Source organism: Tupaia chinensis, unplaced genomic scaffold, assembly GCF_000334495.1.
Source record: "Tupaia chinensis unplaced genomic scaffold, TupChi_1.0 Scaffold000573_1, whole genome shotgun sequence".
In the NCBI taxonomy this organism is placed as follows: Eukaryota; Metazoa; Chordata; class Mammalia; order Scandentia; family Tupaiidae; genus Tupaia; species Tupaia belangeri.
Genome location: NW_006160087.1, coordinates 1,329,322 through 1,342,796, shown reverse-complemented (window position 1 = coordinate 1,342,796; position 13,475 = coordinate 1,329,322). Strand labels below are relative to the sequence as shown.

The window sequence follows — 13,475 nt, the reverse complement described above, 5'->3', positions numbered from 1 at the left end:
GGGGCGAGCCTGCCGTTCTCGGGGATGAGCAGGTATGCGTGGCCGCTCTCCAGGTGGAAGGTGTGGAACGTGAAGAACACGCCTGCCAAGAGACCCGCGGGTCAGGCTGGGGGCCCGAGACAGCCGAGGCAGCCCCGCTGGACACTTCCGACGTGCGGGCGTCCATGGCGTGTGTGACCATGCGCACGTGGGTGACACGAAGGGGCAAACCCAAATGAAGAAACCCGAGCGCCAGCACCAAAGGCTCTAGTCGGAGGACTCCTCTCTACGGCTGTCAAAGCTGAAAGGGAGACTTGCGGCCAGGCCTGCAAGAATGCTTCTCAGCTATTTGTTAACTCATTCCAGTGCGCGCATGTTTGCGGGATCCAGGGGTCGGTGCAAGGGGACAACCAGGACACTTAGCAACAGCCACGAGTGGCAAGCGGTGACAGATGCTGTCATGAGCGTGGCTCACTGCACGGAGGGCCGGAGGGAGAGTCCCAGACGCAGGAAGGGGGGCGTGAGTGGGGTGGCTTCACTAGGGAACAAACCTCTGACTTGGTCTGAAAGGGCGCCCAGGAGTTAGCCAGGCAAGAGCAGAAAGGGCGTGCCAGGCAGGGGACAAGCACGTGGAGGGCAGAGGAGCTGCGGATTCAGGGATCAGTGAGCAGCATGCATGTCTGCAACTGAGGCTGGAGAGGGAGGCTAAGTGGACCCGACCATTTCTGCAGGGCATGAACAGCCATATCCAGAGGGGCTGGACGTGTGTTAGCGAGACAGTGGCTGCGAGGACAAAGACATGGACGGCAGGGACAGAGGGGTCCACTAGGATGACGCTGCCATGCCCTGGGCTGGGCAGGAATGGATGGGAGCCCTCAGGGACGCAGGGTGGAACAGGAGTCAGCAGACACTGGATGCAGAGAAGACACGGAAGGACAGCTGGGAGCAGCAGGGTCTGCAGGATGGAGACGCCTTCACCATCAGGGGGACACGGGGGGAGAACAGGCTGGAGAAGAGTGACGCCTTAGCTCTGCACGCTGCTTTTCCAGCATCCAGCAGGGACTGGAGTGGGCAGCTGGGAGTGTAGATTTGGAAGTTCAGGATTAACAAAGGACTACAGGGGGAGATCTGGGCGACTCCAGCAAAGAGGTGATATTTGAAGCCGTGAACACGGAGAAGAGGGCTGAAGAGGGAAGGCAGAGAGTCAGAGAGGGGATGAGCAGGGACCTGGGAGAAGGAGGAGTGCTGGGGGCGATGGGCAAGGAGCAGTCAGGGTAGGAAGAGGGAGGAGAGAGTTCTACCAAGGGGAAGGGTCAAGGGTCCAGCATAAAATAAAAGCAATGCTACTCGTTAACATCGAACACTAAGGATTTGGTGTCACTGCCCTGTTTTACTTGATCTGTAGCCAGTCCCTATGAATTGGAAAGGGGAACTCACTTAATCTTGCCAGTACATGAATACGATTATTTTCTACTTGAGGAAACTGAGGCACAAAGAGATGAAGTCCTGTGTTCCGATGGTGAAGCTGGATCTGAACTGCAGCAGTCTGAGTGCAAAGGCTGTGGTCTAAACCAGCGGTCCCCAGCCTTTTAGGCACTGGGGACCTGTTTTGTGGGAGACAATTTTCCATGGACCGGGGCAGGGGAGTGCATTTTATTTGTCATGTACTTTAGTTCTATCATGATTACATTGTAATAAATAATGAATCCTACAGCTCACCATAATGCAGTATTTGCAGCTGCTCCCCAGTGCTAGCATCACTACCTCAGCTCCACCTCCAGTCATCAGGCATCAGATTCTCATAAAAAGTATACAACGTAGATCCCTCACATGCGCAGTTCACAATAGGGTTCACGCTCTTATGAGAATCTAATGCTGCTGCTCATCTCCCAGGGGCAGAGCTCAGGCGGGCAGAGCTCAGGCAGTACTGTGAGCGATGGGGAGTAGCTGGGAAAACAGATGAAGCTATGCTTGCTCACCCACTGCCCACCTACTGCTGCGCAGCCCTGTCAGTGGCCAGGGGGTTGGAGACCTCAATTCTAAACCACTCTAGGAGGCTGCCTCACAGGCTACTGAAAGAGAGGCGGTAGTGAGAATGGCCAGGGGGTGGGAGGGGCCCGATAGTGAGGAAGGATTAGGAGCCACGGGATCTTACCACCCAGAGTAGCTCTTGAGCTTGTCAGACGGCAGCTGTGCGTGGGCACCCATGCACAAGTGAGGGTGTCCAAGGAACATGTGGGCATCACCTGGGAGCTTGTTAGAAATGTAGAATCTTGGCCTTCACCACAGACCTACTGAGTCAGAGTGTGCATGCCAACTATGTCCTCAGAAGATGTGCCAGCACGGAAAGCTTGAGAAACACTTCCCCAGATAATTACTGACACACTTCTGATAAATGGTGGTTGGCTCCAAGCCCTAGTGCTACAGCATTTGCAGTGTTCGTGTTCTTGCCTCCCAGTAGACAGGAGTGATGAGCCCAGGGTAACTAGGCTTGCTGGGCAGTAGTGGAAGAGAAGACCTGGCAGAGCTGGTGGGACCAGGGAAGGGGCTTGTAAATGCCCAGTGTCCAGGCAACAGGTGCAGCAGGGTAACTGGGCTTGCTGGGTGGTAGTGGAAGAGACAGACCTGGCAGAGCTGGTGGGACCAGGGAAGGGGCTTGTAAATGCCCAGTGTCCAGGCAACAGGTGCAGCCAAGACTTCGGCGCCTGCCAAGGGCCGGGCCTAGTGCTAGGCACTGAGGAAGCTCCTGTTTTGGTGGAGGAGACCACACACGTAGTCAGGGCCTAGAGTGGGGCACGAGGGAGAGTGGGTAATTGCCTCACGGGGCCGTGGTCCTTGGCATGAGGGGGAGGAGCACGCTCAGAGACCTAGGCACGTGTGCTGTGTGTACGTGATATACTCTTGACACAAACACATGTGCAAATGGGAATCGTGTTCTCAGTCTGCCCAGCTTGGGAACTAGAGGTCCTCTCCTCCCGCTGGAATGCCAGGTTGGGCAGAGTGGGTCGGGCCCAGTCCCAGGCGGAAACAATTTGATTAAGCTCCAGCTTTGCACGCCATTCTTCAAGCATGCGGTACAGCCCCCCCAAAGGAGTAAACATTTGGCTGGGACCCTAAGGATGAGCAAACAATCCAGATAAGCCCCTGGGTTTCCCAGCTGTGCTGATTGCTTGGAGCTTTTTTGGCCACTGTGAGAAAATGAAGACATTGTCGCAGAACTGGAGACGCCCGAGTGGGAGTTGGAATCCAGATTTGGTGTGACAGACACACATACAACTGGAGGTTCTTCCGGAGTGAGCCCTACAGAACCGTAGGAAGGACATGAACACCACAGGGTGGAAGAGCAGGGTAGGGGCAAGGCACGGGCTGGGGAGATAGACACCCCGGGTCAAATCCGTTCACTAGTTGAGGGGTCTTGGCTGAGGTTGCTCGGCACCCCTGGGTCTGGGAGCCTCATCCATAATGTGTGGCTCATGCTGTCTGTCCCCCAGGGGACGCTTGTCCTCGCAGTGAGGAACGGCTGGGAGCAGGTGCAAAACACACACGGCACGCAGCATGTGCGCCGTGGCAGGTGTTCTTTTTGCTCAGCCCGGCTAGGTCCCAGATAGTCTGTGGGTTACAAGGTCAGAGCTGGGGCTGCGACAGGAGCACATTCTTGGGACTCCTGCACTGATCGGTCCCCTGGCCTAGGCAGGGGCAAATTGGGCAATTCAAAATTTCATGGCGTTTGGAGCTTCCCAAGCTGTGCTTCTGCCTGGTAGGGAGCAGCTGGAGTCAGCCTGATGGTCTGTTAGCCCCAGACACCCTCGGAGCAGAGACTGAGAGATGCCCAGAGAAGGTCTGGGCTCAGCCCAACACAATTCACATCACCAAGTCCTTCTCGAGGTACGAAGTGCCAGGCATAGAGGCGGAAGCTGGGGAAACTGTAGAAACGAGGCGGACCCATCCCTCAAAGGGCTCACAGTCCACTGGGGAGAAGAGGAGCAACATGCAAGTTCTGTGCAGCAGGGGAAAGTCCGAAACTGGGGAGGTACGGGATCAGGATCGGAGCCCACAGGACGGGGAGCCTGCAGGGCTGGGGAGAAGGAGTCAGGAAAGATCATTAGAGGAAGTGGGCTCAGAGGGGTGAAGAGCTGGCCATGTGAGGGAGAGGGAGAGATTCCCAGTGCCCTTGCCTGGGGAGAGGAAGTGTCCCAGAGGAGAGAAATCATACAAAATGTTAAAGCTCTCAAGGAGAAAGAAACTCAGGCAAGTTCTAGAAACCGAAAGAAGTTCTGTGGAGCTAGAATTTAATTTAAAGGCTCAGAATATGGCCGAGGAAGGTGAGCAAGGGCCAGAGGGCCATGGTAGCCACTTTGTAGTTTGGACTGCTAAGGTTAGGCAAAGCCTTTCATGGCGGAGTAGCTCATTCAGCTGTGTCTTCCTGGTGATCTGAGTAACGCAGGTTTCCAATGAGCACCCATGGAACAGCTGAGTGGCGCTGACTCTTAGGCAAAGACGCACACAGAAACGCACAGAGCAGCATGCACCTGCCATCGCAGGGCCTCACACAGGGGACCGTGACACAGGGGCCGCCCCTGGTGATCTCACGCGGCGGCCTCTCTTCCCCTCTGTATGCTACAGAAAAGCTCCTGGCCCTCCAACGGCCTCCTCGGACCACGCAGGGTGGAAACGGCGCTGCGGGATGAGCACGCATGCTGCCTCGGCCTCTCCCCTCCGCAGGGGCGGTGTTGCGGGGGGGAGCAGGAACGGTCCTTCAGCCTGACCCCTGGAGAGTCCTCCTTGCCCCTAGTAGCTCCAGTACAGCCTGGTCCCGGCCCATGTAGAGCACTTCAGTACATGGGCTGGACTACAAATGCCTTTTCTTTCAAATCGTCTTTCTTCTACAAATAGCATATTTATATGTAAGACATGTTTTTTGCTCAGTAAGAGAAAAAAGTCAAAGCTGGGAACATTGGACACCCAGCAGTAGTACCTTGGGGGCTGATCAGACTGCTTCCCATGCTCGTGCACGTGTATGCGCTCTATTAGCCGAGCACGCTCCTGCAGTGACCTCTCTTGCCACTTGACAAGGCAGTGCGGCCACCTCTGCAGGCCTTTACATAGCTCTTCACATTCTCTCTTCGGGTAGCTGCCTCATATTTCACTCTATGGCTGTACCACATGTTTATTAAACATTTTCCTATTCGTGGACATGCGAATCGTTTCTGATTTTTTAGTATAATACATAATATTTTAGGGGACATCCTTACAGTCACATTGTGTGTGTGAGAGAGAAAGGGTCTTGTCATTGCAAACCTCTGCCCCAGCCCCCCGGCTAGCTAGAATTATGGGAACACACTGCCGTGCTCGGCCTGTTCAGGCTGGAGCAGGGTACAAACCGGACCTCCCAGGTGGCTGGTCTTGGCAGTGGAGCCCTAGGGCTCACCCCGCGGTGGCTGCACCTGCAGCTGAAGACTGGTGTAGAGTTTCACCTACTGTCTTCAGATAAATTCCATAAAATGGAATTGCTGGGTCCAAAGCCATGTGCATTGTAAAGGCTTTTCATTCACATCACCACACTATCCTCACAGAGTCTGAACCATTTCACACAGTCAGCAGTAGAGGGTTTCATGTGTCCACACTGTCTCTGACATGTAATGAGCTTCTTTGATGACTTAAAAAGGGAAATGTATTTCATTATGCTTGTAACTGTGTATCTTTAATTACTAGTGAGGTTGAGGTTTCTAAATATGTATTTGGTCGATTATAAAATGTTAGTTTACAGTTTTGCTCACTTTGCAGGCTGGTGGGCCAGTCAGATTTCTTACAGATTTTTAAGAGGTCTGCATGCATCAGGTTGCTAACCCCTGATGATTATACATGCTGCAAATATTTCTATTTCCTATTTAACTTGGATTTTTTTTTTTTTTGGAGAGGTTTTTGCCATAGGGCGTGTGCACTTGCCAGGAAGACAGAGAGAGACAGAGACAGAAAGTGAGAAATCACCCCCAGGAGGGATGGTTACTCCGCAATCCCTTCTCTTTCATTCTCCTCTTGGGATCTTGGGCACGCATGCACATGCACCTGGCATGAGTTTAAGTCACTGGGTCCAGGACTCGAACCGCGGTTGCCTATATGGGAGTCCAGCAACATAGCCATTACACCAATTGGTGGTCCCTTTAACTCGGATTTTTATGGAGGATTTTTTTTTTTTTTTTGTGACATAAGGCCTTTGAAATTTTATTCGTTGAATCCAGCAGCCTTTGCCTTTACAAAGTCTGCTTTTGGTGTTACTCTTTAGAGTACATCTTCACCAGTGGTTAGATATTCACCTTCTTCTAGCCCTGGAATTTGTGTGGTTAAACGTACGCAGTATGGATTTTTTCTCTTTTATTCCAAATGGTTGGGACCACTGCTTTAACACTATTGACTCTGTCCTCTCTTCAACAGATCTGACGGGACACTGGAGTCATATACTAAAGCTTGTCTCTCTTGCATGCATGCGCGGATATGTGTACATACCTGCGGGTGCGTGCACGCATGTATCAGGAATCTATGCCTTTATTTGTCTACCTGCAGTCTCTTCCACTGACGTGTCTGTCCATTCCCATGGTCATATCACATTGTTAATGTTATCTTAGCCCATGTTAAAGTAACATTTTTAGTCTCTGAAAGAATTATTTATCCTTTCACATTTTTTTTGGCTCTTCTCCATGTTAGTTCTTCTAGGTCAGAGGTTCTTAGTTAACGCATGCATCAGAGTTACGGTGAAGTGTTCTCCGAACGCAGATGCCGGGTTTCCATCGCCAACATAGAAAATCAAAACCTCCAGGGTGGAGGCTAAACATTAGCACATTTGCCAAGCCGCGCGGGGGTGAAGAGCCACGACTCTAAATAGGTGAACTCGGGAATAAGCTTCGGAGGGCAGAGGCCACGTCTGCCTGGTTACCACTTGTCCTCAGCGCCAGGGTCGGGCGCACAGGTGGCATTCAGTGAGGATTGCTGAATGAGAGTCTGAGTCTATTAAGTAATGCTTGCTTGTAACCAGCATCCTGACTCTGACTTTGAGCCCCCAGAGACCACTTCCGTTAGGGAAGCTGGGGGAACCGTGCACGCTGGCGAGCTGCCCGAGGAAGACTGAGTTATAGGGACTGCCGTTTCAGTCTCTGAAGGTGGGCACGAGGAAGAGGGAGCAGAGGCGTCCTGCGTACCTCCAGGACCCAGAAAAGGAAGATGCCCTCAGAGACATAGACACTGTCCGGACGGGATAAATTACTCAGACCTAAAGTAGGGCCCGTGTGTGGACTGAGCGGCCGCCTCCCACGGAGGCCGTGTCACTCCTGGGGGCGTGGCTCAGAACAGGTCCTGCGTGGGGTGGGATTTGATGACTGGTAACTAGAAGGTCTCTTTCAGCGTGGGAATTTTAGGTTTTCAACAATATTCAGGATGTCTTCTGTGATTCTGAATAATGAGAAGGTTCTGGAAGTTTTCTTCTTGGTTGCTCACCAACAGACTAGGCCCAGAAGTCATTATATGGGCTGATCCCGTTGCGGTCACAGGACCTCGGAAACCTGAGGCCCTGACCACGTCACTTCCCAGTCCCTTCCCTGGGCCCAACGCTCACCTTTGCCATGTGAGGTCTCGATAATCCAGGTGCAGTTCAAGTTGTTGGGGTAGAAGTCAGGGAACCCTGGTGACAAGATGGTTCCACTGGAGCCTTGAATGAAGCCACCACAGAGAGCTGCAGACGGGGAAGAGGGCAGTCAAGGACCAAAGTGGGGCTCAGGAAGCAGCCCTCCCTCTAGGACGCCGCCCCCATCTTCTTTCAAAACCCAACCCTTGCGGATTGTGTGTGTGTGTGTGTGTGTGTGTGTGTGTGTGTGCATGCATGTATGTGTGGGGTCCTTACAGATTGTGTGTGGGGAGGGAGGGGTATCCTCAAGGATTGTGTGTGTGTGTGCGTGTGGTCCTCACAGATTGTGTGTGTGTGTGGGGTATCCTCACAGATTGTGTGTGCATGTGGTCCTCGCAGATTGTGTGTGTGTGTGTGTGTGTGGGGGGGTCCTTGCGGATTGTGTGCATGTGTGTGTGGGTCCTTGCAGATTGTGTGTGTGTGTGTGCGTGTGCGTACATGTGTGTGTGTGGGGTCCTTGCGGATTGTATGTGCGTGTGTGTGTGGGGGTCCTTGTGGACTGTGTGTGTGTGCGTGTGTGTGTGTGGTCCTTGCGGACTGTGTGTGTGTGGGGTCCTTGTGGACTGTGTGTGTGGGGGGTCCTTGCGGACTGTGTGTGTGTGTGTGCACGCGTGCGTGTGTGTGGGGTCCTTGCGGACTGTGTGTGTGGGGTCACGGCCCTCTGAAACTGCTCTTCCGGTGGCAGGAAAGGATTCTGCTCCTAGCGCCCCTCACAATGTATCACCTTCACAGCTGGGCAGGGCCCGGCTCCACTGGAAGTTGGGCTCACACTCCAGGGGCTCCCCGTCACTCAGCGTGTAGCCCGAGTCACAGCTGAAGGTCACCAGAGCACCCACGTAGAAGTCATTCCCATGGCGCTGCCCGTTTACGGGGATCCCTGGGTCCAGACAGTGGTCTGACTGCAGAGTTATAGCTGGAAAAGAGACCACGGCTGGGACAGACAGCTCGCCATCGCCGTAGAGGGGCCCTACGAAACTCACAAGGGGGAACCTGTACAAGGGTGCAGGTGCCAACTACGGACTCCTGAACCATGGCTGTCGGTACCTGCAGAGGACTATCTGAAGCCGTCTCAGGGAAAACAATCCTTTGTCCATTCAGTGGACATTAGCTGAGTGTCCACTATGGTCTAGGTGCTATGCTAAAGCTTAGAGCACAAACGTAAGAAAACGACCCTGTCTTCACGGTGCTCTCAACTAGAAATTTCTCTCAGTCTGCAGAGAACTGAAAAGATATCGATCCTTTAAACCAAGCGTGTGAGCACAGAAGGGGCTAAGAGACAGGGAGTGTGGGTGAGGAAGACCATTGCACCCAGCCTCACAGCTGGTCAAGCTTTGTCCCCGGATAGCCCAGCATGACGGCACCTAACCACCTGTGCCCATAAGGTGGTGTAGGTCGCAGTGGGCCCTGGCATGAGGTCATGGACCACTCTAATCTCCCCGTGGGGCACTGAGAGCGAGGGAGCCCCTTCCAAGGAGCATGGACTACCCGAGAGCAGCACAGGATGGCTGGGGCCCATGGTGGGTGCTGTCCCTGGTCTGTCCGCCCCGGGCCAACCCCACCACCTGCCTCCCAGCCCAGCCCAGACGCACTCTCGTAGCGGAGCTGGAAGCCGATGTCCGAGTGGCTCTTGTCAGTCGAGAAGAGGAGGTAGAGGTAGTTGCTGGTGCTGATGAGGAACTGGGGCACCTGGGTCCCATGGTAAGCCCCGATCAGGGGTGCTGAGTGTGCCCGTCCGTCCCGCACTTCCAGGGTGTCATAGTTGACTTCAGTCTTAAATCTGCCAATGACGGCAAGGAAGACCTCTTGAGAAACTCAAGGCTTACTCATTTGCAAATGACAGATACCCCGCCTAAGCCAAAGCGTCAGAAAAGCCAGGTCTGGGCAGGAGGGATCTCCTACACAGTTCGTACCCGCTCACCAGCAGTGTGAGGGACCTTTGCTGTGGTAAGCCTCCTCCTCCCTCTGTGCTCAGCGGACACAGCTCTCTCAGTCCTACGGCCTGGGCTGTGACCCAGACTCCTGGGGTCGAATGTCCTAGGCCAGGGGTCAATAAGCTAAAGTCCCAGGGCTGAATGCGGTGTGTGGCCTGGCTTTACACTTATAAAGGGATGTCAGAAAAACAGCGGAGAATATGCAGCGGAGAGCTGCTGGTGGACACTTGGCCCCAAGCCTGAGACGTGCATGGCTTGGCCCTGCACAGAAACGCCTGCGGCCTGCTCTTCCAGGCCGTGAGTGCTCTGTCCGGAAGCAGCCTGCATTCATATTTGAGTGGCTACTTTTCCCACCCAAGAGACAGGGAGGCTTCCCTTGTTGGAAACGCCTGGGTCATGCTCCTAAGATGCTAATACCCGGCTCTGACATCTGATAGTGCCCATCTGCCCACGCTCCCTCCTTGGGGGCTAGGGAGAGGGAGGGCTCAGACACCCTAAGGGATGCCAGCTTTCTCCTCCCTGCTGGGGCCATAGTCTCCCAGCACAGAACGAGCCCAAGGGCGAAGCCAGTGAGGCCTGTGCCCAGCAGGGCAGCGTGCTGCAGTGTGGCCATCTCGGCATGGGTGCCGGCCTCGCACCACTCCGGATCCCTCCCACACAGCCCCGGCCCCCGAGCTGCGGTTACCAGCACCTGTCGAAGGTGATTTTGATGGGGTAGCCCGGCTGGGCTTCGATCACCCAAGCACAGCTCAAGGCGTCCTTGTAGAAGCCGGGCCAGCCTGGAGAGAGGATGGTGCCACTGGGCGCAGTCAGATGGCCACCACAGGGAGCTGGGGGGTGAGGGGAGGGGACAGACAAACAGACAAATGAAATACCCCTCCATAAAATGTGTAAGCTAACAGATATTGTTTTTGTTTTTATGGAAAATTACATAAACTCCAAACTGCGAGTTCTGTCTACTGGGACCTTTATGAAATACATCCAGTTACATCATTTGGAGTTTTATTAAAGCCCAGAGGAAAGAAATGACAAGAATCTTTAAACAAAGTCCTTTTTTCATTCCAGAAGGGCTGGAGTACAGCTAATACTTGGTCACACTGGCGTTTTCTTTGTTTCTCCGTCGTGGTCAGGCCTGAGGCAGACGCACAGCCCGGGACCTCCTCAGACCCAGTTCCCTGCGGTGGGCAGAACCCCGAGGCTCAGCTCAGGCACCGGCACGCCTGCCCCACTGGAAGCCCGCAGCGGAGTGCGCTTCTTACACAGCTGGGTAGCCAGCACTGAGCACAGCCGGGCGGTGGTCGTCCTCAGCGTCGGCTGGGCCAGCGCGATGGACGGAGGAGGCGCGGCTGCGGCCCACGGGCACTGTTGGTCTGGGTGTGCCTCCTGGCTGTCTCTGCTCTTGCGAAGCTCAGGCCCCTGCTTCTCCTTGGCTCTCTTTCTTCCCGTCACTCAGCCTCCCGGATCCCGACTGCCTCATTCCCACCACTCCTGCCTCCTCCTGCAGCCAGGCCTGGCCCTGTGGTGGTAGTGGGCGCTCTGCCAGTGCTCCTCCATCAGGCTGGAAAGGAACCACTGTCTCCCTTGGACCGTTTTACGACGGAGCTCCCAGACGTCAGGAAGACCTGGAACAGGACTGTCAGCGTCGGCTGGGCCAGCGCGATGGACGGAGGAGGCGCGGCTGCGGCCCACGGGCACTGTTGGTCTGGGTGTGCCTCCTGGCTGTCTCTGCTCTTGCGAAGCTCAGGCCCCTGCTTCTCCTTGGCTCTCTTTCTTCCCGTCACTCAGCCTCCCGGATCCCGACTGCCTCATTCCCACCACTCCTGCCTCCTCCTGCAGCCAGGCCTGGCCCTGTGGTGGTAGTGGGCGCTCTGCCAGTGCTCCTCCATCAGGCTGGAAAGGAACCACTGTCTCCCTTGGACCGTTTTACGACGGAGCTCCCAGACGTCAGGAAGACCTGGAACAGGACTGGGGCGGGGGGAAGGAGCTCACAGCACCTCTCTCTGCAAGACTGTGCGTGTTTCCAGGTGGTCAGTTTTGTAAAATAGAGCCCAATGTCCCCTACCCTTCTCTCAGTCCACAGCTTCTGGGATTCTGTAACACGGCTGTCCAGTAGGACACTGCGCTAGGAAGCTTACTGAACAGACAACAGTGACCAGGGCAGTGGTACTGTCACACTGACGACTGCCCGTGCCAATCGCCTTGCATGCACTGTCTCATCTAAGTTCACACAGTTACCGAGTTGTCATCCCATTTTTCAGAGGAGGAAACTAGCGACACATAGGTTAAGGGACGAGAGCAGGACAGGGAGATGATGAAGGGCACCTACGCCGACCTCTGTCTCCAAGTCCCCTGCAGCACCTCACAGCGCGACCACCACGTGGACAACACGAAGCTCCTGTGTACTGAGTTGACTTCGTGTCAGCGTTACTGTAGACTACCCTTGTGATAACGGCAACAGTAAAAGGTACATTTTATTATCATCCTTATTTTATAGGAGGGGATTATGACCCCATTTTCAGTAAATTGAGGTAGAGAGAAACTTAGTAATTACAGAATGCCGAAATTGAACACAGAGAGTACACTGCAAATGCGCACTGTCACCTCCTGGATAACCCATCCACCCGTCTCACTGCAGCGATCCCCTCTATCCCTCCACTGGGACGTGAGACCGCGACTCCTTGGAGGTGGGGAGGGCCACGCATGTGGCTATGTCACGGGGTCTCCGAGTGCCCACAGATGCCGAGTCTCGGCAGTGGGTAGGGCTGTTGTGTGGCTTCAGTTCAGCACAGGCTTAGCCGCTCTGGCTCCTGGACTGCGAGGTCCTCATTCACCTTCCAGGAAGCCATGGGTCACACGGTCACTGTGGCCACCCTGCTGCTCTCCACTCCGCACACATCAACAGAACTCCATCTGAGCTCTCCAGAGAGGGAGCTCTGCTCCTTCCTTGGCGGTCACGTTTTGCCCTCTCCTCTGCCCTGGTGCTTCATCGCTTCGGCCTGCTAATCTTTCCTCGCACTCACGTAATGGTCACGACCCCGTTATTCATTCCGCCCTTCACTCTCTGTGGTTCAGCTTCTTAGTCCAGGGTGGTAGTTGCCTGGGAGGGAATTAGAGGGAAGGCTTCCTAAGTGTAATTCCTCTTTCATATCTGCAAAGATGCTCAACCTCACTTTTTTTTTTTTTGGAGTGGTTTCTGCTATAGGGTGCATGTGCTTGCCAGAAAGACAGAGAGAGACAGAAAGACAGAAAGCGAGAAATCACCTTCCCCCGGCAAAAACAAAAAATCCCCCCCCCCGGGGGGGGGGATGGCCATGCCGCAATCTCTTCTCCTCCATTCTCCTCTTGGGATCTTGGGCACGCACGCACATGTACTCGGTATGAGTTTAAGCCACCGGGTCTGGGACTTGAACCATGGCTGACTACATGGGAGTCCAGTGACATAGCCATTATGCTTACTGCTGGTCCCAACTCAACTTCACTCTTAATAAGAGAAACACACATTACAACTACACTGAGATATTATTTCCCATCTATCAGATAGGCAAAGGCCAAAGTTGGATGACACACGTGGCTGTAAGAGACCAGGAATTCGAGTCTCCAGCTGGTGGAAATGAAAAATGGCACAGCCCCTCCGTAGAGGAACTGGTCACGTTTAGCGAAATCCACGAGCATTTACTCTCTGGCCCAGCGACTCTACTTGTGCAGCTCTACCCCAGAGTCACACTCAGAGAGACGTGGGCAAACATGTATGTGCAAGGTTACAGGAGGCGGCACTGTTCCCAACAGCAAAGCAATGCAGCTAGGCCAGATGTGCGGCAGCAGGACCTGACCCAACCAGCAGGGTAAGTGATAAAAAGGTCCGCCCTGCGGCTCTCAGAGAACGGGAGACA

General features: G+C 54.4%; 1 protein-coding gene across 1 annotated transcript in view; it reads right to left on the bottom strand.

Moving 5' to 3' along the window:
• CSMD2 (CUB and Sushi multiple domains 2) overlaps window positions 1–13,475 on the bottom strand; it is a 565,338-nt gene that overhangs the window by 190,441 nt on the left and 361,422 nt on the right. Inside the window, 5 exon segments of the mRNA XM_027775561.1 lie at window positions 25–82; window positions 7,586–7,702; window positions 8,379–8,567; window positions 9,244–9,431; window positions 10,277–10,415. Of these exon segments, the coding sequence (XP_027631362.1) occupies window positions 25–82; window positions 7,586–7,702; window positions 8,379–8,567; window positions 9,244–9,431; window positions 10,277–10,415 (691 nt within the window).